Consider the following 26,079-nt stretch of genomic DNA (forward strand, 5'->3'; position numbering starts at 1 on the left):
AACATCCGCTCCTAAGATCACACATTCCATCCTTAAACACTAGTTTTGTTTCCCTCCTCCGTTCATAGGAAAACATATCTGCTTACAGAAGTAATTAGGTGAGAGGGCTTGAGCCTTGCAGCTTCCATAAAATGAATACGAGCACTCTAAAATGGAGGGCTGAAAGGGGTGGGTGGTGGACCGCAGCACCTCATGAATTCTGCAATTTGCCGTCTGTTTCTTCACTCTGAAAAATTCTTGGAAATGTCTTTTCCTGGATGATTTTATTGCACAAGAGCCTGTGTTTTTCTCCATGGCAACCACATAACAGTAGAGCCCAACTAAGCTCTGACTCAACAAACAGAACTCCACAAAATACCCATTTGAGCGCCAGGGTTTTCCCCCCTCGCCCAGCAAACCCTGCCTGGGACAGCTTTAAAACAGAGGTCGAATGATCGCATTGACTATGAATGAAGGCACATGCTGGAATTAATCAGAACCCATATGTGACATGCTACAGGAAATATGTGCAGGGAAGAAGGCTCGCAGGCTCCTGACGAGCCTCAGGTGTTGCATGGGTTCAAGCTTTTTGTGGACCAGAGCCATGGCCAGTTCAGTACAGTAAGACAGGCAGCAGCTGGGTACTGTTAACCTGCGGCAGCCCTGCTTAAAGCAACAGCAGGTTTAGAACAAATACTCCGGACTGAGCATTACATAAAAGTCTGTCTCTCTCTTGGTGGGCTGAGCTGGAAGGATGCAGGCACTTCGTGGCCCTAATGTAGCGGCTAAAGGGGAATGCCGGCTAGGGATTAGTGTTGCAGGCAGGCACAGGCCTGAGTGGAGGGCATGATGTATGTCGCTGTGTAATCTCCATGGTCTTTCCCCAGACAGAAAATCTCTGAGACCAGAGGTACTGCAGTAAAAAGTCCTTCAAAAACTCACCCGTGCTACAAATAACCCTGGAGAAGCTGCTCATGAATTGGTCAGTCCTCTTCATGATTTAACAATTCACATTTTCTAATTCACTCTAATTCACTGAAGGAGTCCTCCCACCTGTCCTTGAATCACACTCTTTGCCTAGTATGCCAAGAGAGGATTTAGTTCCCTGCTCTCTCATTGGTGAGCCGTCAACCTTCTTGTCTTGACTAGTTAAGGCCATTCCTATAAAAACAGGACATCTCCGCTAAATTGTAACTCAAGACAACAGCAATCGAGGCCGCAGTTTCAGCTGCTGTCGAGCAGCTGTAAGGCTTTTAGCATGTGTGGTTGCTCTCAGTCTTACAAGGCTTTCAGAGCTTTCACCCTTGCAAAAACACAGAATCAAATGAAATTATCCTTTTTTTTGTTGCATGTACGGTCATTGCAAAGGGGCATGGGAGCCTGCCAACTTTTCTCTTTGCCTCTGCCGTAGCCTGCTCCCTGTCTACCTTGTAGTGAACACAGAGGAGTATACCACAGGGAGGGGAGGCCCTACACAGGAACTCAATAATAACTTTCAGCAGTCTAGCCAGGAGGCTGGAAGCCCAGACTGCGGCTGTTCCCTTCTGTCCTCATTCCTCCCTCCGCATAGCCCCACGCTCCTCCCTTCACCCCCTCCTCCTCCTGCTGGCCTGTGTCTGCTCCACAGGACTGATGCATTCTGCAGACAGGCCAGCGCTCTTAAAGAGACACAGGCCACATTTTTATCCCCTGAATCACTGCAGTGGACGGAACCACTAAAGCAAGAGCAGAGTCCCTCATTACCAGCCTCTAAATCAAGGGCCAGCGCTTCCTTTCTTAATATCACAGACACTGACATGACACATAATGTGAGCAAATAAATGACCAAAACTATGTTGAAAGGCACTCTTATTATTGTCATGATAATTTTTGGAGACACTTCAATAAATCTAATAAGGATTTAGGAATGACAGTGATACCACTGAGGGTACTGCTATATAAATGGCTTCTATTGTTATACTAGATTACACTGTGGCATCTGCCTCGGAGGGTAACATAGAAACAACTGCAACAAACAATAATTAAAATCACTGACTAATCTGTAGATTTGACTTTTGGTTAATTGATTAATGACTAGTATAAAACTGCAATCATCAAATGTCTTGTTTTGTTCAACCAACAATCAAAAAAATCGGATTAGTCATTTTCTGTTCATGTTCGACAAGGTTGAGCAGGACTTTGATGATAAATAGTTGGCAATACATTTTCTATTGAGCCTCTAATTAATTAATTGCAGTCCCGGTGTCGACAATTAGCAGTTGTTTTTTTTTACTTTGGCTCAGTTTCTTTTTTTATCACTCAACCCCCTATAAGAGGTCAAAAGTTTGTCCTCATTGCGTGGAACGTTGCTAATAAATCGCCTAATTAATGCAAATAGAAAACAGCACCTCAGAACTTTACTGTGTCACTTTCTTTTTTGATCTAAAATTTCTTTCTTTTCCGCCTATTTTATGATTTGAATGGAGCATAAACAGTTTGTGACTGAGCAGAGCCATGTTGAGCGCTATACCATGGCAAGGAAACGATACAAAATTTAACAGAGCTGAGTGACACAGAAACCTACAAGGGCGTGCCTGCCAAACACGCTCTCATTTTTTTTTAGCTGTCAGCATATTTCCTTGCTTCATATACAGGCTGTGTGAAGCGGCAGAGGGTCTGAAATCCCAAACCTCATATTGGCGAGAGAAAGAGGTCAATATAAATATTTTTTTATTATGATCTGTACTCCTCTTTTTAATGGGATGGTTAGTATTACACAATAAACACATATGGTGACATGGAAAGGGTTTCACAAAGTAATCACAGAGTGCCATAGCCCTCTATTACCTAAATATCGGGAAGGGGATAAAGGGTTAACACGTCTCAACTGCAGCATAACAACAAATGAAATCTCTATGGGAGGTATCAGTGCCAGAGTCAGCAAAGCAGCAAAGTCCTCTGCAATGATAACCCCATTCTGGAAAACCTATAAGGCTGAGCATCCAGCTTCAGATGGCCCAGACAGCTCCAGCTCAGGCTCTTAAAAACTGGGAAAGAAATCATAACTGCGACTCTCAGGAGTGTCTTCATCCCTGAAATCACCATGAGAATCTCACTGGCCTCAAACTCCAGTATTTTCATGGCTTAACAATGTTGTTATTCCCACTTAAATCAGATATGCAAACAAAATAAAGCCACCACCTGACTACAAGGCTGTTTCTGGACAAAAAGAGAGAGCCTGGATCTGTAGTCACACAAAACAACTCACTGTTCGTTACTCTGTGGCGTGCAGGGCGCTTTGAGAGGGTGACGCATACCCAAACAACACCAAGCCATTGAATCACCAGTGTTTACGCAGCCTCATAATTCTGCACCATCTGTAGGACTCAGGTCCGATCTTCTGCGTAGCATAACGAGGGGACATACTCGCTGAGCTGCAGTCCTCTGAAACACTTTAAAAATACAGCAAGCTCATAAATCAAAACTTGGGTCTCTTGCTCAGAATATATCTTTATTCAAAGCGGTGATAACAACTTCACAGTGATGTCCTCTCCTTTGCCCTCGAACTCTGAACCAACCGTCATCTCCGTCACCTTACAAGGCAGATGCAAGATGAAAAAAAAGGCAATGAACTTCTGACCTGTCATTCAGACTGCAGAGGAAGCTTTGCAGCTCGGGGGCAACCAGAGTCCACCATCCTCTCTGTCTCTCCTCCCCTCAGTGTCTCACCCTACCATCCCATAAAGCCCCACTAAAAACCTCCTGCTCCCCCTTTTATGGCTGCCAGATGGTGGGGAGGCCTCCTTGCCTCTGGACTTGCCTCTCTAGTCTAGTAAAACCAGTTGACCTCGGCAACATAAAAACTGCTATTTATGAAAAGGCTTGGAACAAAACACACAAACATCCTGCCACTGAAACAATCCAATGCCATCTCATCTTCCAAAGAGCCCTTTTACAAGATGAGAGTCGGATATGGATGTGTACCCTTAAAGCGGGGTGGTGGTGAAGTCCAGATGTAGCGACTACACCCAGGTACATTTTTTTTTTTTATATGTGTGAAGGGGTTTTATTTGCGTGCCTTGGGTGTGAGCGCAGGACTTTGGCAGCGCTGAAAATTCTCCCTGAGAAACGGAGAAGCAAAACAAACAAAGCTGTCTGCATTCAGGTTGAAGCTGAACCGCAGAACCACAGTCTGGCCTGCGGTTCACGACATTCTGTTCCAGCTCTGACTTCATCTCAAACAAACACTCTCAAGACCTGTCCACCTCAGCCAGAGGGAGAGGAATCTGAGGAAAAGTTTGGATTTGAACTCCATTAACAAATCACACTCTCACACAGCTACGTCTCTGACCGATGTTTTCACCAAGTGCTGGGCAAACTCAAAATCTTTTCACTCACTTGTCACTTGTGTAGGAGTTGTGCCCTTTGACGGCATGCTAGGGCAGAGTCCAATGTTTGAGAGTGAGCCGGGTTGGGTGGGAAAGAGGGTTAAAAGGCCATAGATCGCCTTGTTAAAAAAGAGCAGTCAAATCAATAGCTTCTTTTTTTTTACTGCGAATCAATTTAAGTGATTATCTGCTCTTCCAATAACAACTTTCTTCCCCCTCTACTCACCTCAGATGCCCCTTCTTTTCTCTTCTTCCATTATTTGTTCTACCGGTTGGAATCTCCCATTTATGTCCTGCAATTCAACCTGACCTCCAGGCAACCCCTGGCATGGCTGGCTAAGCCATTAGGGTAGCTGTGTCTGTGGGTTATTAGTGTGATAAAAGTTTACTGTCCCTCCAGCCACTCTGCACGGCTGCTGCTTAACGCCTCTGAGGAACAAGTCTAGGGGACCTTTCACACAGCAGATTGGCCATGAGGGCATTTGGTCCGTAGGCCAAGTGACAAATACACCTAAGAGGGAAATAATTTATCCAGACAAGGGACACAGACAGTGAGGACAACAAAAAGAATGCAAGAGGCACCGAGCAAACCAGCCTACATCCAAGTGAGGATGATGAATAAAACTAGAGCATCCCCAGTGCGTTGGCTTTGTGGAAATACAGTATGTAGACAAGAGGGCTTAGGGGGGTGGTGGTTGTCTGTGCTATGTTTTCTCCTGTGCGGCAGAAGTTGTGGGCAGCCGAGCTAACTGCAGCCTCAGCACTTCTCTCCATATTCTCCAGTTTCAAGCCAAGAGAGAGAGAACAAAGGCAAAGAGCTAAGCTGCAGCAGAGGTAATGAGGACAGAGGCATGCAGCACAGGAGTGTGTGCCCTCAATAACGAACGAGTGCTGCTGCAGTCTATGATGGAGTCCTGTTGGACAGCATGAATAAAAATCCATGCAGCTGCTGGGAGCAGCCACTTTGCCTGACTGTAGTCTTCCCACAGACAGCAGTAACCGACTGACTGCAGCCCACCCCTTTTTACACTGCAGCTCTGTCTACCACAAAATGGAAACCACAGTGTGACTGGAATTTGCTTGGAGACACATTGAGATCCATGTAGCGAGGCAGTAAAACTCCATTAGAACTGTTAATTCCACAAAGATTCTTTGGCAACACATTTGTTTTTAACTTTTAAAATCTTTGCAAAAACAACAGTTCTTTCATTACATTACAGCAAAAAAAAAAGATTGAAATAAATAAATATCTGCATGACATTGAAAAAAATCCCATAAACACACATAACAAGATAAATCTGATACTAATGATGTACTGTCAAGAAATCAAGTAAAATGTGTCAGAAGGCAGAGCTGAGTTTTCACAAATGACACAAGCTCATCTCTGAGAATGACAAACACTGCGGGCTGTGGTGTGAAATATTTTAGGAAGAATGGTGCAGAGAACTGAGGAAATCCACATCATTGCTGAAGGAGAATCCCAATTAAACTTGAGGACGCACCCTTAATTCAAAGCATGTGCCAAAGTCTATACCCGACTCTCCAGCCCACCAGTTGGAATCAATAATGTGATTAAAAGGGAAAAACTGTTTGAACGGAAGAGTTTTACAGCAAAAATAAAACTTGAAATGGAAAAAGAGAAACTCCAAATGGAGTCCTCAAGATTTTGTATTCATTATGAAGTCCAAACAATGCTTGGCAATTTTTCCTGCAGTTTCCCCGTCTCACAGCTGAGAACATTTAAACCATGCATCCTGCATGTTAAAAAAAAACTAATTAAAGTAATTATTTGTTTTTATTAGTTATTTTTAACAGGTAAATATAAGTATTCTAACATTATTTAGCCCAAATGTCTTTAATTTGAAGTTGGATGCATTCCACAGAAAGGCCGTTTTGGCAGTTCTTGGCTGTAAAGCTGTGTCAGTGCTGGTCCATGCCAGCCCCACCCCATTAAGGCCGAACCCTGCACATCATGTGTTTCCACTTTACTGATAGGGTGGAAATGACCTCAACGCAGTAAAAGATGACAGGGGTGCTAGCGCTGTTCACCAGATGTGAGCAGAAAAAGAGAGAGAAAAAAGAGGAGGAGGAAGGGGAGAGAAAACCATTCGCCTGAAGAATTTACTGCAAACCCCTGAGGAGCCCTGTGATTGAGGGTTCAAGTCGAGCTTGCAGAGGTTCCTGGTGTATCTCAGCGGCACTCAGGGAGCACATACCCTCCTTACTGAGTCAGACACAGAACTACATACACACACACGCACGCACACACACACACACACACACACACACACACACACACACACACACACACACACGCGCCCACACACACACACACACACACACACACACACACACACACACACACACACACACACACACACACACACACACACACACACACACACACACACGGTCATGCATGTACGCACACACGTGTACATCCCTAAAACTCCACTGTCATTCCACTGCACCTGCTTGCAACACAAAAGCCACTTCCTCCCACTGTGTCCGGCCAAGCCCCTTTATCCCATTTAGTACAGCCTGCACCACAACAAAGGCAGAGAAATTAGGGAGTTGCGATGATGATAGGGCGACTAATCTCTTTGGAGGGACTCATTATATCAGCAGGCTGTACAGTTCAGCAGCTGAAAGGGGTGAATTAAATATGGACATGCAGAGATGGGTGTCTTTGTGAAGATGAGCACACCAACAATGTCCTGTTATTACCCCTGGAATAATTCATACATTCCATATGGGACAGATGCTCCAACCTGACTATCATCTCTGCGTTAGATTCAACACATTCGACTGATACAAGGTCACAAGTGGACTGATTATCTTAAATATGTGGTTGTTATGTGTTGGGGCAGTATTTTTCACTTCAAAACTGGTTGTCTTCATATTTTTTCTAGCCCTGCCTTGAGTGAAGGGTTTCATTAGATGTTGAAAGGTGACATGACCTTGCACTAAAACACATACTCCTGTACAGCAGATTAAGGGTGTTGGCGCCAAAAGGAGAAGTGATTAGTTTTGATGATAATCTGAAAAGCAGCTTGACGTTTTTTAAGATGATGTGTGTGCTCGCTCTTCTCTTGACACCGGCCATACACTGCTTAGGACACGAGGCTTATAACAGTCTCCTCATTATAGGATAAAGGGACACAGACACAGACAGCCATGGCCTGAAATAGAGCAGGCCATGGCTGTCTGTGTCTGTGCTCGTCGGCTGGAAATAAAGCCAGACGCTTGTCAACGCCACAAGGAAGGCAGGCTGTCCTTGCTAGGCAGCCGGCAAAGTGAGCACAGTGCGGGGCAATCCTGCAACTATTATACATCTGCAAAAAAGAAGGGGAGTGTGAGGAGGTGTCCTCAGCATGTGAGCGACCGTGGCCTATCTTTACGCCTGTCTATTTAAATGCAGACCCTGCTGGATTGATATAGAAAGAAAGAGCAGAAAGTGAGAGCTAGGTGGGGCAGGTGGCCCACTCTTTAACAGGATGCATTTGCAGAGATACAGTCCATTTTGCTTTTGAATGAAGCAATAAACAAGACTAGCAAGGTCAAAGAGGGAAAAGGTCCACCTGACCAGATGATGCCGTGGCAAAGAGTGACCATGACGGATCCTGGGGTGACTGTAATACTGAATAAATAACGTTCCCCCCTCACTGCAATAGAGTCTGCTAGGACAGCTGTGCTGAATTCATTTGATACGGGTGCCTGCTGACAATGCTGCATTGCTCCGTCTCTGCAAGAAAGCATGTTGAGCTGGTCTGAGGAGCACACAGGGGCTTGCAGCTTTTTAAAACACAATGATTGTTTTGCTACACAACCCAAAAGCTGTGACCCCTGTGAAAACCAAGGTATGTGAAATAAACCATGTTGGGAGTTGGTCGAATCAGAGTTGCACAGTATGCGCAGATCATCAGCGAGAAGACACAGTGCTCTTAGGCCAGATTTTGAGTTCTGATGGCACTGCAGATACATGAGATGACAGTCATCTGTAATAGCACACAGCGAAACAGGAGAGAGACAAAAATGTGGTTCCCACTCATGTGTTCATTTAGTGGGCTCTTGAAACCAGCCTGGAGGATAGTTATGAGGTCATCCTGACAAAGTAGCAGTACCTCCATTTACATCCATTTATCTCTATCTATCTATCTATCTATCTATCTATCTATCTATCTATCTATCTATCTAGCTATCTATCTATCTATCTATCTATCTATCTATCTATCTATCTATCTATCTATCTGTCTGTCTGTCTGTCTGTCTGTCTGTCTGTCTGTATATCTATCTATCTATCTATCTATCTATCTATCTATCTATCTATCTATCTATCTATCTATCTATCTATCTATCTATCTATCTATCTCTCTATAAACAAAGTGTAGATTAAAGATCGATGGTAAATTTTGATCTTTCGAAGCGAGACAAACATCCCTCACACTGCTGGAACAGCACAGTGATACATGTGCGGCGTACTGTATGTAGGCCAGTCTGAATACAGACTGATACAGCATGTGCTCACTACAGTGGAGGTGGAGATCTAAGTATAATGCAGTGTGAGGGGGAGTGCAGTAGGAGATCTCAGTGGAGGAGAGGAGGAGAGCCTGTGTCTGCATCTTTGTGTGTGTGTCCTACAGGGTCGAGGAGGTGTCAAACTGAGGAGGTGAGTGATAGTGGTGAGGGAGAGGAGGTGTCAGTCAAGGAGGTCTCGGTGATGGAGAGGGGAGCTTTACACGGAGCTGACCTGTGGGAGAGGTGTGTGTGTGTGTGTGTGATGCAGAGTGGAGGAGGACGAGATGGAGAAAGGAAAGCAAGAAAACAGCAGGAGGAAGATGAGGAGGAGGAGGAGGAGGAGGAGGAGGTGGAGGAGGAGGAGGAGAAGGAGGAAGAGGAGGAAGAGAGTAGTCGAGTCAGCGCAGAGGTCACAATGAAAGAGGACGGGCAGTGAATGGAGGAGGGTGAGGTCTCTAATGTAAGAGGTCTCTGCACTGTGAGGTCTGTGAGTATGTGTGTGTGTGAGTGTGTGTGTGTGTGTGTGTGTGTGTGTGTGTGTGTGTGTGTGTGTGTGTGTGTGAGTGTGTGAGTGTGTGTGTGTGAGTGTGTGTGTGTGTGTGTGTGTGTGTTCTGGCGCGCTTCTTTGAGCTCACCAGCCAGAGAGCACGAAGTTCTTATTTAGCACAGGAAGAGCAGCTCTGCTTAGCAACCACATGCACCCTCCAATCACAAGCGTACGGAGCAGACTATGACTGAGGATGAGTCCTTTTTCAGAGTGTGTGGAGTCTGACAGAGGCCTCGAAAATGTTGTGGTCCACGTTTGCCCACACGCAGAAACATATACAACACATGTCTCCAATGCAAACCAATTTTCCAGAATTGAACTTTTATGTCACCAGCCCACAGAGACAAAAGTACTTTCACACCCCTGTGTGTCTCCTCCGCTTCACCGTCTTCTGAACTCAGCAGAGAATTCAAAGTTAATCTAAACCATCCTAATCCTAAAATAAATTATGCATATCCCAAAGAGCAAGGGAGTCGTGTAAATCCCTAAAACATTCATTTTCCTTTTCCCACAGCCACGGCACGCAGCGCTGTACAGCAACTTGGCACTGCACCAGTTGCAAGTGAACCGATAGCAGCCCCCGATTGTGATCTGCCAGCCATCAAAACAGGAGGCACGAACAAGATTTGGACCAAATGCCGTCTGAACACTGAGCAGTCTGTTTGGTTTAGCTGCGTGAGCTAATCCTCCTGATAGCTTTGAAGGTGGTCGGTGGGCGGATTGTAGGCGAGAGCAGCATGCCGATTTGTCATATGGCACCAGCAGGGCCTACTTCTGCTCTGGCTGGAGCGCCATTAGCACATGTCCAATGTGGTCTAACAGTTCTGTAGCTTAGAGCTGCAGGTCAATAAAGGGAGACAAAGAGGGATAAATATTGCAATCCTGTTTGTTTCTCTTAACCTCTAAAGCCTTATCAGACAAGCACTTCAGTTGGTACTGTATGTGCAGTTGCACTGTTGGTTTCTCCATGTAATGTACTTTCTGTGGTATGTCCAATTCATGCTCTAATTACAAAATTCCAGAGGGACTGGCTATAAATTGTGAGGATGCTTTGAGTGGGCTAGAGAAGGAGGAGCAACGCCACGGCTGAGTCTATCTGGGTTCCTAAAAACACTGTCCAGGGAAGATGACAGTTTTGATGTGCACTATGGTCTCTGCATTCCAGGAGTTATGTAGGATTATCAGAGTTTAAACCCCCCCAGACTGCAGCAGCTTAGTAGCTCAGCCAGCAGCAGATGCAGACTTCAGGATTTCCTGTCTCCGCACCAGATGGGCCTGACTCTTAATCATAGAGCTGGAAATCAGGAGGTGATCGAGGAGGAATTGATGATGATTGTGGAATAGCACTAACTCAATACAGGCATCTGTTCTGCCACTAACGGACCGACTGACTGGCTTGACTGACTGCAGTCACAGCCAGTGCTCATCTCCTCCCTCATCTCATCATCACTGATCAACACTAATCATCTTCCTCCCTCACTCCAAGAGTTATACAAGAAGTCTTTCACACATTAGCACTGTGCAGTACCATGGAGGTTTAGAGAGGAAAGGAGCAAAACAATGTCCACATGAAATGATAAAAAATAGAAACAGGAAATCCTGTATGTCTGATATTCCAGAAATGTTTTCTTTTGTAGTTTTAGGGATTTCTGTTCATTTGCATGCATGTGTATGCAAATATATGATATATTTTTCAATAGATGCCAGGTTGTTCGAGAAAGGTTATATGATTAAAATAATTTTCTCATTTATCAAGGTTTTTTGTTATTCTTGATATGTAGCAAGATATAACAAATCCATAGTTATATATACAAAAAAAAAAGACGTTTAAAATTTGTTCAAGGCTAAACTCTTCATTTGGAGTAATCAAACCTTTCAATTTTTCAACTTTTGTTTACTAAAGTTCAGCTTTTCAGGAGTATTACATTTATAAAACAGATATTGAATAATAAGAATATTATGTTATAATGCTATAATCACAATATGATTCTGCTGAAAATCCATTAGTGACCGTATTAAATTATTTCCCAGGCCTGTCACTATCAGACATGCAGACACCACTACAGGCTCCACATTGTCTTCGAGCACATTACCAGAAAACCAGTGACATAGCAAACGCATAAGCATGGATTTCCCACCCTGGGAAAGGTTAGAGGTTACAGACCTATCCACACAGCACCTAAAGAAACAAGGCAGAAACAAAGAGAGACTGCTGCACTTCACAGCTTTTGAAAGCCCAGCCCCAACACAATGGAGGCGGCAGGTCTTTAGCACACATTACCCATGACAGAACCCCAGCTGACACTCTTTTAACATGGGGTCATCCCTGCCCGAATGGAGGCCACAACCCCTGGGAGCTCCTGACACCCCCTTTGCCTTGACACTCTGTCCGTACTTTGGCCGAAACGCTCTGGCCGGCAGTCACTGACGAGGTGATGGTCTTCTGGGGAGGGGCTGGTCAGTGGGGAGTGGGGAGTTGTTGGGACTGTGTTGACTGCTCTCAAAATAATTAAAGTCAAGGACAAGAGAGAGAAGGCCAGTAAAACACATGCTACAAACCAACTAAATTGTGAATTAGCTCCACCAGGAGCAGGATTGAGAAATATGCTAAATTTGAATCACATGTGACTCCCTCTGGGTGATGTGGGTGAGTTGGGTCTTAGCTGGCTGGGTCAGACAGACCATCGAGGACCAAAGAGATGCACCATGTCAGCTTTCAGGGCTTCCCAGAGGTCAGCAGACAGATGGGAATGGAAATGAGCCCGCAGTGAGCTCATTTTAATCTGGCTCACACAGCTGATCCAGTCATTACACTCGCCTGTTTACATGCAAACGTTTCTTGTATACTCCCTATACATAAAGACACCCACGCAGAAGTGCAGGTAAACACACAGTTACTAGATAATAACAGAGGTAGAGAGATTCTTCATTCATTCGTTCACTTCAAATCACAGCTCATAACCAAAACACATAACCCTTTAGCCTTCAGCACACACTTTGGTTTCAAGTTTGAGGCTAATTGCATCGAGTGAAGAGAACAACGGGAGGAGAAATGGCATAAATTGGCGTCAGTTGACTGGTTTTAATATCCATTCCATTAAGAAGGGTCTACGCAGTTCTCCAGAGTCTCCTTTTACTCTCCACTCAGTCAGATGATTGATCGCATTGCCCTTACTTCTTAGGGATTTTTTTTCTTGCAGTTAATGCTCAGAAGTATTTGACTTGGGCCTGAAGAAATAAAAAGGTTTTTTTTTCAATTCCAATCCTCTTTCTTGAAGATTTCCATGCTAATCAGAAAAGTTAATATTTAAATTATTACATGCAAGGTTTGGCACAATGAAGAAGGTCATGAATTGAATCAAAGTTCAGGTTTCCATACAATTTACAGTAATAATCATCTAGGAACTCAAACAAACAGCAGTAATTTGGTGATGTTGAACAGGAATTAAGCTGCAGTTGAGAGAAATGTTTGTTATCAGCGTCTTGTATATCCCTCCATTCTTTATCAGACAGCCATCTGGCCAGTGGACTGGACACAAGGGCATGTGATTGGATGGCGTAAAAAGAATGGGGGTAGCCCGGGTCAGTGTCTTTGGGGAAAGGTCAGAGGTCATGGCCCTTTGACAACACATGTCAAGGCCTGGCTCACACACCCTGCATCATCTGAATGAGAGTCTGCAGCGCCCTTTCTGCAATCTGCCCTCATCTGCACATTAGGCAAAGGGCTAAATGACCAAATGCTGGATTTGATGCAAAACAGACACAATGATTCACCGGTCCCATTCCCTCCTCTGATCCGGCTTCTGCTTTTGAGAGCAGGATGCAGTTTTCACTGGTTATGTTTAACTTTTGGGGCTCATGGTTTATCAATAAAAACTGGAATCCTTATCTCAATTACACTTAAAGCTCTACAGAAAACTTCAAAACGGCCCCACAATAAAACCCAAATCACTTCAGCAGCTTCTTCTCGCAGTGCAGCGTCTGCGCCAACCACATGTACAGTAAATGAGGAGGGAGTCTAGACAGATGATACAGGCAGAGGAGGTAACCTTTGAGGCTGTCTCTTATTAATAAAACAGTCTGACATTATAGGGAGGCTGAGGCAGACCGATAACATTGTGTTTTTATTTCATGGGTAAGCTGAGCCAAAGGCGGTCTTCAAGCCCCGGTCCAGCCTTTCAGCAGCTTGGCCTGTCAGGCTGATGTATGGGGAGAGTGCTGGTGTGCAGCTCCCTGAGGACCAGGCCTGTCTGCTAACTGGGACACGACTGACAGTGAACCACAGCAAACATGCACTGCCCCCTCTGCCACGCTCCCTCCACGATGCTCAGGCCCAATGTGTATCACACACACTGAAAGACTGCCTCTCCTTTTCGAGGAAACATATAACTCTCAGCTGATACATCACGACCTGCTGACAGCAGTTAGGACCAAAGGTATGAGACTTTTTAAAAAATAATTTCAAGGTAGATGTTTCTGGACTGTACAAAGTAGTTGGAGCATCCAGTTCATGGAAAAACATGATAGCTATAAATCAGCAGTGAACGCCTGTGAGTTGCATTCAGTACCCCCAAACACAAATCAACAAGACCTCCTCTTTTCTGTCACTTCTTCCTTATAGCCTATTATTTCAGACATGTTTCTATAAACCAACAACATTTTCCTTCAAAGTGAGAACTGAGGTTTCCCTGTGAGAAATTTCCCAGCTCCTGCTCCGACTGGAGCAGCGCCATGGAGATGCATCCAGAGATGTCCACTCATTAGCAGAGTCCCACACAACAGCTGCTCTGTGACGAAGGAACAGCCACCTCATCTCCTGGCCCTTTGTCCGTAACAAAAATCTCTGACCCACGCAAGGAGCCACAACGGCAAAAGACACACACACACACACACACACACACACACACACACACACACACACACACACACACACACACACACACACACATTTCCATATTCCAAACCTCATTAAACTCTTCTCCCCTTCCCCACCTTGTGGCACCATAATGTCCTCCTCTGTCCCCCTCTCCTCTCGCATCACACCAATAAAATATATCATCGAGACTTAATTTATCATAATGCAGATGCCCTTGGGTCACCCTGGGTGTGTGTGTGTGTGTATGGTGGGGGTTTAGATGATGGGATGGATGCTCAGCGGTGTCAAGCTGATGGTTAGAGGCTTCTGTTTCACCTCTGCCAGACATATATGAGGTGAGTTAGGCTTTATATGAGGTGTTTCATGGTGCAAAAGCAGAGACGGGACAGGCGCAGAAAGATATGTGACATGTGATTTGCATTATAACTCTGCTGGGGTGCTAAATAAGACTGGAAACATTTTGAAAGGATACAAACAATCATTCAAAAAAGACAGCAGGTATAATGAGAAGGAAGTCTCAAAATCAATGCTTATTAATGCAGATGAGGTATTAGGCCTGAGGCTGTTGAACTATCCACAGATGCAAACACACAAAATGTTGAAACATATTTCTGATGGTTTTAACAAGGTGAAACTGAACAGACTTACTCTGCAGGATTTACTGGACAGTTTCCCAGTCAGATCATATTTTCCTTTTAACTCTTTAAGCAGCTGCTCCAGATGACTCTTCTCCTCTTTTCCGGTGTAGTCCGGGTCTAAGAGCACATAAGCCCGCCAGTTGGCGGAGTCGAAGCCCCAGTGGACAGTCCGGTTCTCGAGTCTCTTGTGACTGTGGACCACAAACTTGTGAGGGGGGTACATGAGTCTGCAGTCCATGCATTGGATGCAGGCGGCAGCCGGACCGGTGTACAGTTCCGGGACAAACAGGCCTTTACACCGGCCGAAACATTCGTGATACACTTTGAAGCTTTTCTCGGTTCGCTCCAACTCCAGGGACCCCAACTCCTTGTTGCAGTGAGGAGGGTAAGTACCGCCGTAGATGAGAGCGTTGCAGAGGCGCTCAGCATCAGTCTGAGTGATCAGCCCGCAGGACGGTGCCGAGAAGGGCAGGATACCCACCACTTTGAGGATCTCCAGCTGGTCCGCCGTGCACCTGGAGCAGTAGATGTGCAGGTCGTCGCACACCGAGTTGATCTGCTGGAGGGAGAAATCTCTCAGGACGCTGTTGAGGATCTGCGGTAGGCACAGCCGTTTCTCTCCGCCGACCACGAAACAGGAGATGGGCTCCCGCTCCAGCACAGTCTCGCACCTCTCCGTGGAGCGGTCGGATGGGATAAAAAGTGGACCGGACATCACTGGGGGTGTCTGAGCCGGCAGGGTGAGCATCATCTCGGCGGATTTTCCATCTTTACCGAAGAGTGAGTCCTGGTGCCACCGAGCGGAGAACGCCGCGGGTCCACCGAGAGAGCGCATGGAACTCAAATGAAACTGCTTCAGAGTTTGTTGAAGTCCAGGATGGGGCTGAAAGCTCGTGCCCTCCATGTTGTCGCCGGTTAGAAAAGAGAGTTCGAAACTCAAAGTGAAAGCTAAAATTGACTTATTGGATCGGGCGTCCTCAGCATCCGGCTACACGCTCAATAACGCGCATATCCATGTCACCAGAGAAGCTTCCCAGCGCGTCCATTCAGAAAACTGACGGCTGCTGAAACATAGGGCAGTTCCTGTGAGCAGACACAATTAAACTCGACAACTCAGAGACTCAAAAGTCGTATTATCCAACGTACAATCACCGGGTATTGTTTCGATGCTCCTGCGGTTTTACGCACTCCTAATGTGCGCTCGAAATATGCCTCGTCTGCTCAGTCTGGCGTACTCTCAGTCTGTCTCCCCACTCCCTCAATGTGTGAGTCTCTCTCTCTCTGTCTCTCTCTCTTTCTCTCTTTCGCCCTCTCTCTCTCTCTCTCTCTCTCTCTCTCTCTCTCTCTCTCTCTCTCTCGCCCTCTCTGTTTGTTTGTGTCTGGTTCAGTCATTGAATCCCAGCCAGGAATGTGACTGACTCCCCGGGCTGGCTCTTCCCTCAGCCAGCTGTTCCTCCCTCTGCTACATGGCAGCTGCACATAAAAAAAAAAGGGGAAAAAAAGAAAGAAAAATCCTTCTAAACCGAGCTGAGGGTGGAGCTCTGGAAAACGGAGTTGATATAGGAAATATAAACACAGACTTACCTACTTCAAACGTATAAAGATCAGCACGTTTGTTTTTTCTGTTGCAGAAACTGTTTTGTACATTTACTGAATATATTTGCTGCTGCCTGAAGGTCAATCTGAAACAGCAGAAACTTGGAAACACTGGTACATGTATTACTGCGTTTTAAGTAGCCTACATATTTGAAGGACATGGACTTTACTTCAGTATTTCTATTTGATGTAAGTACACTTACTCAAGTAAAATAACATGGTGTTGTATGTGTCAGTTTATGCTTCTACACCACAATATTTTAGAGCAAAATACTGAAGTTTTCATTTAATAATTTTAGTTACTCCTTAACAAGTTTATTTATTGTGTAAAAACATGGAGAATCTGTAATTTAAATCTTGAAATGCCTAAACTGTGCATACAACAGAGATGAAACAACTAATTAGCAACAATTTAATACTCAGAAGTCATTTTTCATGCAATAATAGCAAACATTTAATTGTTTATGCTTCTCTAATCCAAGAAACTCCCACGTTTGCTTGTAATCATTTGAATAATTTGAATTTATGTTTAATAATTGAAGTTTGTACTATTGATTGAAAAAAAAAACAAGCACTATAGATGCCCCTTTGGGCTCTGGGTAATTGTGATGGGCATGTCCCACGAATTTCAGAATTCTTTCAAAGCTAAATATCTATTAATTAATCTAGAAAATAATCAGCAGATGAATTCATAATAATTATAATAACCAATAGTTGCATTCCCAAACAAAATAAATATGACTTCCACCGCAGTAAAATGGCACCTAATGCACAAGTAACAATTATAACGATAAAATGATATATATTTCAGTATGGTTTTAGTATTTTTAATAAATAAAGATTTGAACCACTGAAAGCCTTTATAATACAGCCGGCTAAAATTCATGACAAGGCCCATCAATTTACCTCCATCATTTATATATGTAATTCTTTCACATTGCATTTCCACTTGCCCTTAATGGTCTTGCTCTTTATCTATTCTATAGCAAATAACCCATTCAGATGCAATAACATTTGAGAAAAGATGACCGTGAGCTTTGCATTACTCCAATTTGGATAGTTATCATTTCGAACCACTGGAGGGAGCTAAATATTAACCAGAGACACCGTTTCTGTCCTTCTTACCTGTTCTTTTCCTACTCGCGTTCTCTCTCTAGCCACCCTCCCCCTCCGTCTTTGCTCTGACAATCACATACAAGCATATTGTAATCAACAAGAAAATAAGGTATTTGTTAAGTAAATAAATGTGAGGGCAGGATCACCATTTGTTATTTATGCGCAACCACTGAGAAGTCCACTGCAATGAACGCATGTAAAGCAGAAGCTGCCCTATTTTACTGCAACTATATGGTCTTGACTACAGTACCCGTCTGTCTGTTTGTGCTGTCAGTCAAAAGGCAAACCTAACCAAACGAAGTAATTTATAATCTAATAATAGGCACAAACTTATCCATATCAATTCATAACATTATTCTGATTGAATATTGGGTTACTGTGGGCAGTGCAATCGGGTCATTTTGCCATTTCGACTCCCCTAAACCTGCAAACTTTACATTTCCAAATGAGCGAGGGTTTGTTTCAACGTCTCAATCCACTATGTACCACAATACCCAATTCTATTAGAATAATAAACTTTGAATAAAAACATTGCAACTACTTTATCTATAGTAATGAAGTGCTTCAGTTGGCCTGTTTTCTGGCAAGTGTGCAATCAGACTAGCTCACAGACTAGCTGGTTATCTCAGTTAGCGCCCTAGAAATAATTTTTTTGTTGTTGACATTATTCAAACTTAACCACCGACTTTAGGCTTTTTTTTTTTCCTTCTTTTTTTTGTGCTAATGAGTCACTCACTTGCTCCTCCTCATCCGTCCTCTCTTGTCCTTCTCCTAATAACCATCTGAAAATGGAAGAATAATTTGCATTTGCAAATTAACGGGGCACCAACACTGCTTTCCTTTGTGCCCCTGTATTTAGTAGGTCTTTTTGTTTTTAAGTGATCTTAGCATTTGACAACAGGATGACTGAATGAAAGATTGAACTCATTTTCACTGACATTTTGTATCAAACATTTAAACAAATCTTGATGTGGTCTTCACTGAAATAGAAAAACATTTAATCACTGCCTTTCTTACAAATATTATAACAGTGGAAGACATTTTAACATTTGCAAAAGTTCTATTAAGCAATAAATGTTTAATTACTAATACCACATTACCAGAAAAGCCAATTTACCTCTGGTTTTACTATTGCAAAAAATCATTGTCTTCTTTTAACATCCGTGTCAAAACGATCAATTCAACCACTTTTTTTTTTTTTTTTTAATGTACAAAAAAGTATTCCCAAGCAAACAGACATTTAGCCTCATTGCATTTTTTTTTATTTTTTTTTTTTTACAAATTTCAAAGGGTTGTGATAGCTATGATGTTGAATACAATTTAATTAATTTCCCATTTCTCCCTTTAAATCACAAGATATGGTTTCCCAAACTTCACAACTAATCAGAAACAAAATACAGCAACTACATCTATTTTCTGTAAAGTGAAAACCATATTACAATTGTCTATTAATAAAACTGAAAGACTGTCCTATGTTTGACATAAGTGACAGCATGACCTTAAAAAAAAAACCAAAAAAAAAACCCTCAAAGCTTTGCCAATCACAAGCTTCAGGGAAACAGAAAAAGAGGTTCGCTTAAAATATTATCATTTCAGGAGTGCTTCTGCGTGGCCTCCATCATGCTGCTCGTTGCAAAATGTACCTACTTAATGCCAACCTTGAAAATGAGTTTTCAAAAATGTCATTAGTCCATTAAATCCGTGAGATATACACTCTACTGTAATTCAGACACCTTATTTTCATACTGTGGTGGTGGAGTGATGGGTTCAATGGTCACCGGGTTCTGAGTGGGGCTGCGGATTTGGATGCGGAAGTCCTTCAGATGCAGTTTGTCTGACTTGATTCTCCTCACTCGCAGGGGCCGCAGTAAACGGCTGGCCCGGCTACTGCTGCGGGTGGGCAGGCTAGGGTTTGATGTAAGGCCAGCATGTTTAGGTTGAGACTCAGCGGCAGGTTGAACGGGAGCCGGTGTGGGATCGTTAAGAGGGGTGTCCTCAATGGGGTTGCTAGTGGGCTCCGTTCCCTCGTTTTCCACAGCAGCTATGATGTCCTCGTAGGACGGCAGCTGCGAGATGCTATGGTGAAGGTTGCTCTCACGGACGGGGTAGTCGCTACTGCCAACAACCTCGTCATAGCTGGGCACGTTGTACGATGTTTGGTCTGGTGATCTGGAAAGGAATGCAAGAGGGGATAAAGCATTGTAAATGAAACATGAAAAATAATCATACTTACATGATCAAACTAATTTTTTGGGATCGTTTGGGTGCAGCTGCAAAAGGCTGTTCTAACAAGTAGACTTGTTAGTAAACTCCAACAGACACAATACTAGCATTCGTCTGGATCTCAAGTCTACTTTATGCTCGCTTTGCTTTGCTTTTTTTGTCTAAACCTTGCGGCCTGCTGTCGTCCAAAACAATTGAAGATTAGAGTCGTGAGAGTGAACCAAACAGTATTGTTGAAGACCACCAAACCAAAGCTGAAAGAAGGCTAAAAAGTGTTGTAGAGCTGAGGTCTTTGTGACAACACAAATGACCCCTTTCACATTACAGCTGATCCGTTGTTATAATGAAATCACTGATTATAGCCACCGGAACTATTTTTGAGACTCTCTCAATATTTCGACGTTGTATAAATTGAGTTGTTCCAATGTATTTTTGATGAAAAAGCAGGTCTTGGTGCTTTGTGAGGGGCAATCAAAAGGGTCAGAGATTACACCTGCTGCATATGAATGTTGATCAGCGCCATGACGTGCACAGAGCTGGGGCAAGCTATAACCTTCAATGGAAAGTATTTCAAGTTTCATCACCCGATCAACATCCGAGTTACATATTTTTTTGTGTCCAGTGGTATGTGCGCTTCTGCGATTCCTCCCTGCACTGGAATTTTAGACAGTGAGGGCACATTAAAGTTTGTGTAAAAGTTGCAGGAAACAGAAAGACGTTTTCAATGCGCTGTGAGTGAGCGTGCTGTCATGTCGGAGAAGCCAAACATCATTGCACCTCGGTCCAGAACATTTGTACTGGGTTTTTTTTCCCCTCAGACGCCTCAGAACATCCCACTAGAACTCGGTATTGACGATCATTCAAAGGTCTCTGCTGGTAATTCACAGAGTTTGACAAAAAAATTTGATGTACGCCCTCTGCTCCATGGAGATATCGCAAATGCCCCCGACCAGTGGTCACAAAAACATGTGTAACGCAGGTACTGATGTTGATCAAGCAACAAAACTTGGAATAGTTATTCACAAAGGTTATAGCTTATAGTATATTTCTTATCTGTGGACTTTATGTGATTACAATAAGTTTTCAAAAAAATGTTGGTGGCCTACATTTTTGTTTGTACCAAGTTTGAACAGTCCTGCACTCTGTATGTTGCTTTTAGTACCTTCATTAGTTCCTGGGTCAGTTTTTTTGGGGGGGGAATTCTACTACTTAAGGGGAAAGTTTTTTCAAATTTCAAGATGTGGAAAACAATAAATTGTAAGATACATTTCCCATTATTACAAGCTGGAAGTTGACAACATCTAAGAACGATCTGGGTATAAAAACGGAACCAAAAGTCATCACTCACGTCTGCTCCCCTACATGGTCCATTAAGGAGACTGCTGTTGCCACTGGCTGGTTACTTCTGTTGCGAGCTGTCCTCTTGCTCCTCACACCGAGGCAAATGGACAAGAGCAACATAATGACCCCTGCTCCAACTAGCACCAATGCTACTGATGAGGACTTTGTGCGTTCTGCATCCTCATCATCATCATTCTCGCTCCCAGGCACAGCGGTGGAGTTACCCGATGGAGAGCCATCACCGTCTATGGGTATCACAGTCCACACAATCATAACAATGCCCAGGGCTATGAGTCCCACTCCCAGGGCACATAGAGCATAGTGGGCACCTGAACCGGCACTCTCTGAGCTGGAGGATCTGTTTGGACGGTTGTTGCCGCCACAAATACCCCGACTGGAACACATACCTGCAGGACAAACTGCAGAAGAAAAAAAACAACAACACAAATTTGTCTTAAAGAGCTTTTCAGTCAGCACAACACAGGTCACCCTTCATGTTACACCTTTGCAGACTTCAGCAATTTAAGTCCCTATTGACATTACACTGTGTATTACAATGCGAGTTGATGTTCCAGATGTTATATGTCAGCTCTGCCAGGGTGGGAACGATCTCAGACAGTCCGTGTCACACTTCTAAAGACTTGACCATGACGTGCATTACACGAAAATAACCATATCGCCAAACTAAAACGCATATTACTATTGCAACAAAAGGTAAAAACCTCAGTGTGAGTGTTCTAACTCAATTTCTGTATCACTGTAATGAATCTAGCTCTAACTGTGAAGTAGTTCCAGCTGGTGTGTGCTTAAATCAGCAACATTTTTGAGGAGTGAGTGAGCAGCAGCAGCAGCAAAGCATCACGCAGGGTAACAAAACAGGTTATAAGAACAAACAACAAAAAAATGCAGCGAGGACCCACACATGTCTCAACAAGGCAAACATGAACCTGACAGGCAGTATCAGGAAGAGGAATGACACAAAGAGGGAAGTAACACAGTTGTCTTGGAGATGATGATAGTCTTTGGCAGCAGAATTCACAAATATATAATTCAGCATTCATTGTGTTATATACACATGGGAAGTTACAATCAAACCAGATGCATCAGATGTACAGGTAATAGATAATACCATGAACGCATTCACAATCAATTGCATATCCATACAACAGCACCGCCAAATGACTAATTTATTTTTAAGCTTATAACGTTATTTTTTGAAACACTACCGAGGTTGTTTTTCAGCTTTGGTATCTTGCGAGGCCATAACTAGTGAGCTGTACTTCTACATGTTCACATTTTTCAGTCCTTGTGCATGTTAAATACAAACCAAACAAACCAATTCTGAATTATTTTTCAACCGAGAATAATTTTTTTCTGAAGGCCTGAAAAAAAGGAAAAATACAAATAATTTTTTTTTCTGTGGCAGAGATACGCTTCAGGGGCTCCCAATAGACAATTTGGGAACCGTTGCTGCTGACCACCTCTTCTGAAATATCTCTACTTGAGTGAGATTGACTAACAATCAGCAAGTTTAATTAAAGATGCAACTGTATGAAAAGAAGCAACGTATTTGCATTTCTAAGTTTTCAACAAACTTGGTGCTGTGTAGGAATTTTTCTCTTTCCTTTGCACGATTTCATCATCCAGAGCACCTGCCTGAAGGTTTACATTGATTAAATCACGCTGAATTTAAACCTCTGGATGACGCCAGCTGAAAATAACTGACCTCTGGTCCAGAGTGATGGACATCAATCATTTGGGTGATTTTTCAAATGAAACTGATACAGTGATTTACAGTTATATTTACAGTTGAAACTACAAACATCATTTTACTTGTACGCATAGAAATAGATCAAATGTTTTCACTCATCTCTTTAGAGCAGGACACAGTAATATGTGAATACCTCAGGGCAAACAGATGAGGTCAAACAGAAAATCAGTGACTTGACCTTTGGTTATGACACAATGACAAAAACGTCATCAAACAAAATATTAAACTTATGAGTTAAATCTTTGTGTACCTCAGGTGTAAAAAGTTAAAAAAAAATGTATCATACCACTGGAGACTATTAAAACTTAAAAACTTTACACAGGAGTTAGCACAAATAGTTACAGGATTTTAACATGGTCTGTCAATGTGCCATGAACCATTCCAGCACACTGTGTTGGAGGGTCACCTTCCCTCATTTGGAAATTGTATTTTCTACATATTTGCCAGTGAAAATACATCTAATAAGCACAATAAAACCCAAGTACTGTACACACATTTACATGCAATCCTGAAATTTTAGTTGATGATGAATTGTCATATAAATATCTGTGATTAATAATTTGACTATATTTTTCTGTTCATTTTACTTTAACTGCCAACTTTGTGCTGCAAATCCAACAAATTGCCTTCTTCAAATTTATCTGTCTTTGGCATAAAACCAAAATGTGCTCAGAGCAGTAATGTGGTTGACCTTGCGGATAAATCCATGCCGTTAAATCCATGATGTCAATAGATGTTCATCGAAATACAGTCAGTCAAAACTGAAAAGTTTAAACAGATAAAGGGTAGCACACCGAGATGGTGTCATTAAATGATTGCCAGTCAAACCTCCACCGTGGAAAACAACATGTAAATAGAGATGGAAATGTGGTATTTCTGTTGGTTTCCTGCAGTTGTCTTAATTGTGACATATTACATACAACCAATTCAAGTAAGTAACTCAGCTAAAACCTCCTGTATCCGTCATTATCATACCAAAACTGCTGCTGTGTTTTCTTGACAAGATGATAACACTATTATGATCTAAAAGAGGATTTAATGTGTTTCAATCACGTCAGCAGCATCCATAAATTCAAACTAATTAGTCCAGCTGTTTACTCAGAGCAGCATCTGTCCTACCTGCTCCAGGTTTAAAAAGACAGTGAGAGCTTCTAACTGGTGAAATCAATGACGCTGTGGTATATCATGGTTTTGTCTTTGTTAAAATGTTAGTCATGTGTGTATGATTGATACTTACACCAGCACTGCATTGCATTTCCTAGTGATACTGAAGCAAGTGTGTCTTTCCTGTCCTGTGGACATTTTTTTTTTTCTGCTTCATGCCAGCTCAGCTTTTTGCTGCTTAATGGCTGTTTGACTTTGAAATAATGGCACACATTATGTCTGTGTTAAAGAGATGCACAGTAGCCCAACTATGAATAAAACCTATTGACAGGACTTCAAGTAATTGAATACATAATTCAGAGCTGGGTGATGATTTGATATTATTGTCTGTTGACCATAATAATTTAAAACTTTTGAAAATTCTGATCAATTTATCTTTAAATAGCCGCTGATAAAACAATCTGGACTCTTATAAAGTCTCATCATCCACAGTACAAAAAAATGTGTATGGCCTTGGTTGAGGTATTGGAATTAGCACATGGAGTGATAATAGTTGATTCACATTCACTTCGGTAAGCATTATGTGATCTAGAGCTGCGTTGATTAGGGCATGAATAAATTAACTGATTGACAAAATTAATCACCAACTATTTTGATAACCCGTAAATTCTTTGGAGTCCTTTTTTTTTTTTTTTTTTTTTACAATGGAAAATACTCAAACCATTTTAAATCGAGCTTTGTTAATGTGAATATTTTCTGGTTGTTTGTACTAAAACAATCAATGATTAAACAAGAAAAAAAAAAAAAAATCACAAAAGTGAATGGATATTGCAGCCTTAATGTGTTTTTAGTTGTCTGTAAATCTGTAAGAATTACGAAATACATACAGTGTATAATTGAGATCTAATTTCTGCTACATAAATCAATCACTTTGAGGATGTTTTTTCCTCCTCAGTTGCAGACATACATTTATGAATGGCAGATGACTGACTCGAGCAGAGTAACATGGACTATATAACTTTCATTTAAGGGCAAAATTAGTTGATAGTATGGTTCCACAGCGTTACAGTCTCCGAGTCTGTCTGACTGGATGAAGATACATACTTTCTGTTATCGTTTCATTTTTCTCAGTTCACTTTTCGGCATCTTGCAGCCCTGTCAGCATGTATGGGTGTGTCCGGTTCAACATAATTTCCAGCTTTAAAAATATGTCCTTCCTGTAACAAAGATGGACACAATCACCGCTTCTTAAAAGCGCAACTTGCAGGACATTACAGGCGCAGGTGGCTCAGAAATGCTGCGAATGTCTCCTTTCATTGTGTGTGAAGGAGGAAGGGATTTCAGAGGATATGTCCCTTCACAGGAACGACGTTATGGTCCCATCCGGACACAGCTCCGATTAAACACGTCATAACCACACACACACAGATAAACATTTAAAACCCATCTAAGAGCAGCGATTAAACGGTCTTAAATGGTCTCTCGTGGTGTAGGTGATTTAGAAGAGGGCCTTACCTTTTCACCGCTCAGTGTCCAAGGACTTCCCTCTTCATCGGTGAGTTACCTGAATCACGCAGGTGTTTCCAGGAAGACCAGAGGGGCGAAAGAGAAGGGAAACGCAACCATTCATAACCCGTCCAACTCAGCTTTTTTTTTTCTTTAAAAATCACAGGCGGGTTTATTCTAACAATGTGTACCACGGAAAACAAAACTAAAGTTGACAGGAACTTTGTACAAGTTGCGTTCGCAGAAACTTCCCCACTCCTGGTTGTAAAGTTTATCTGTGACCAGCTTCCTCTTGGTCCTAGCGCTGCTCAGGTAAACTTCCTGTGGAGACAAATTAGTGGGACAAGACCACGCCCACAAACAGATTTATTGAAATAAACTGAAATAAATTGCATTGTACAAAATAGCATTGTAATTAAGATCTTAGTTACGCCATGTGTTTTGGATTTAATCTTAATAAATTAAATTTCTTTTATCTTTTTTCATTACTGATTAGT

General features: G+C 42.7%; 2 protein-coding genes across 3 annotated transcripts in view; both read right to left on the reverse strand.

Moving 5' to 3' along the window:
* skib (v-ski avian sarcoma viral oncogene homolog b) overlaps nucleotides 1–16,273 on the reverse strand; it is a 34,199-nt gene extending 17,926 nt beyond the window's left edge. Inside the window, exon 1 of the mRNA XM_069145534.1 lies at nucleotides 14,936–16,273. Within this exon, the coding sequence (XP_069001635.1) occupies nucleotides 14,936–15,829 (894 nt within the window). The 5' untranslated portion in view covers nucleotides 15,830–16,273. The remainder of the gene's footprint in view (nucleotides 1–14,935) is intronic.
* Nucleotides 16,274–18,613: 2,340 nt separating this feature from the next.
* Nucleotides 18,614–25,862, reverse strand: tmem51b (transmembrane protein 51b). 2 transcript variants are annotated; one of them, XM_069145564.1, is made up of 4 exons: nucleotides 25,592–25,862; nucleotides 25,181–25,293; nucleotides 21,209–21,620; nucleotides 18,614–19,806 (listed from the first exon to the last, which is right to left on the reverse strand). In XM_069145564.1, the coding sequence occupies exons 3-4, from the start codon at nucleotides 21,604–21,606 to the stop codon at nucleotides 19,353–19,355; spliced, it is 852 nt and encodes a 283-aa protein (XP_069001665.1). In that variant the 5' UTR covers nucleotides 21,607–21,620; nucleotides 25,181–25,293; nucleotides 25,592–25,862; the 3' UTR covers nucleotides 18,614–19,352. The 2 variants fall into 2 exon arrangements, with proteins under 2 accessions (XP_069001665.1, XP_069001658.1); XM_069145557.1 differs by lacking the exon at nucleotides 25,181–25,293.
* Between the last annotated feature and the right edge of the window lie 217 nt (nucleotides 25,863–26,079).

The sequence above is a fragment of the Embiotoca jacksoni genome, unplaced genomic scaffold (genome assembly GCF_022577435.1).
Source record: "Embiotoca jacksoni isolate LCO1_2020_lvr unplaced genomic scaffold, fEmbJac1.0.p SCAF_1, whole genome shotgun sequence".
NCBI lineage: Eukaryota > Metazoa > Chordata > Actinopteri > Embiotocidae > Embiotoca > Embiotoca jacksoni.

Bases quoted from the DNA above. Each gene is read 5' to 3' on its own strand.
- tmem51b (XM_069145557.1), bottom strand. From the start codon at position 21,606: ATGTGTTCCAGTCGGGGTATTTGTGGCGGCAACAACCGTCCAAACAGA. The intron at 19,807-21,208 runs GTGAGTGATGAC...ATTCCTTTCCAG, and splicing joins GACCATGTAGGGGAGCAGAC to ATCACCAGACCAAACATCGT.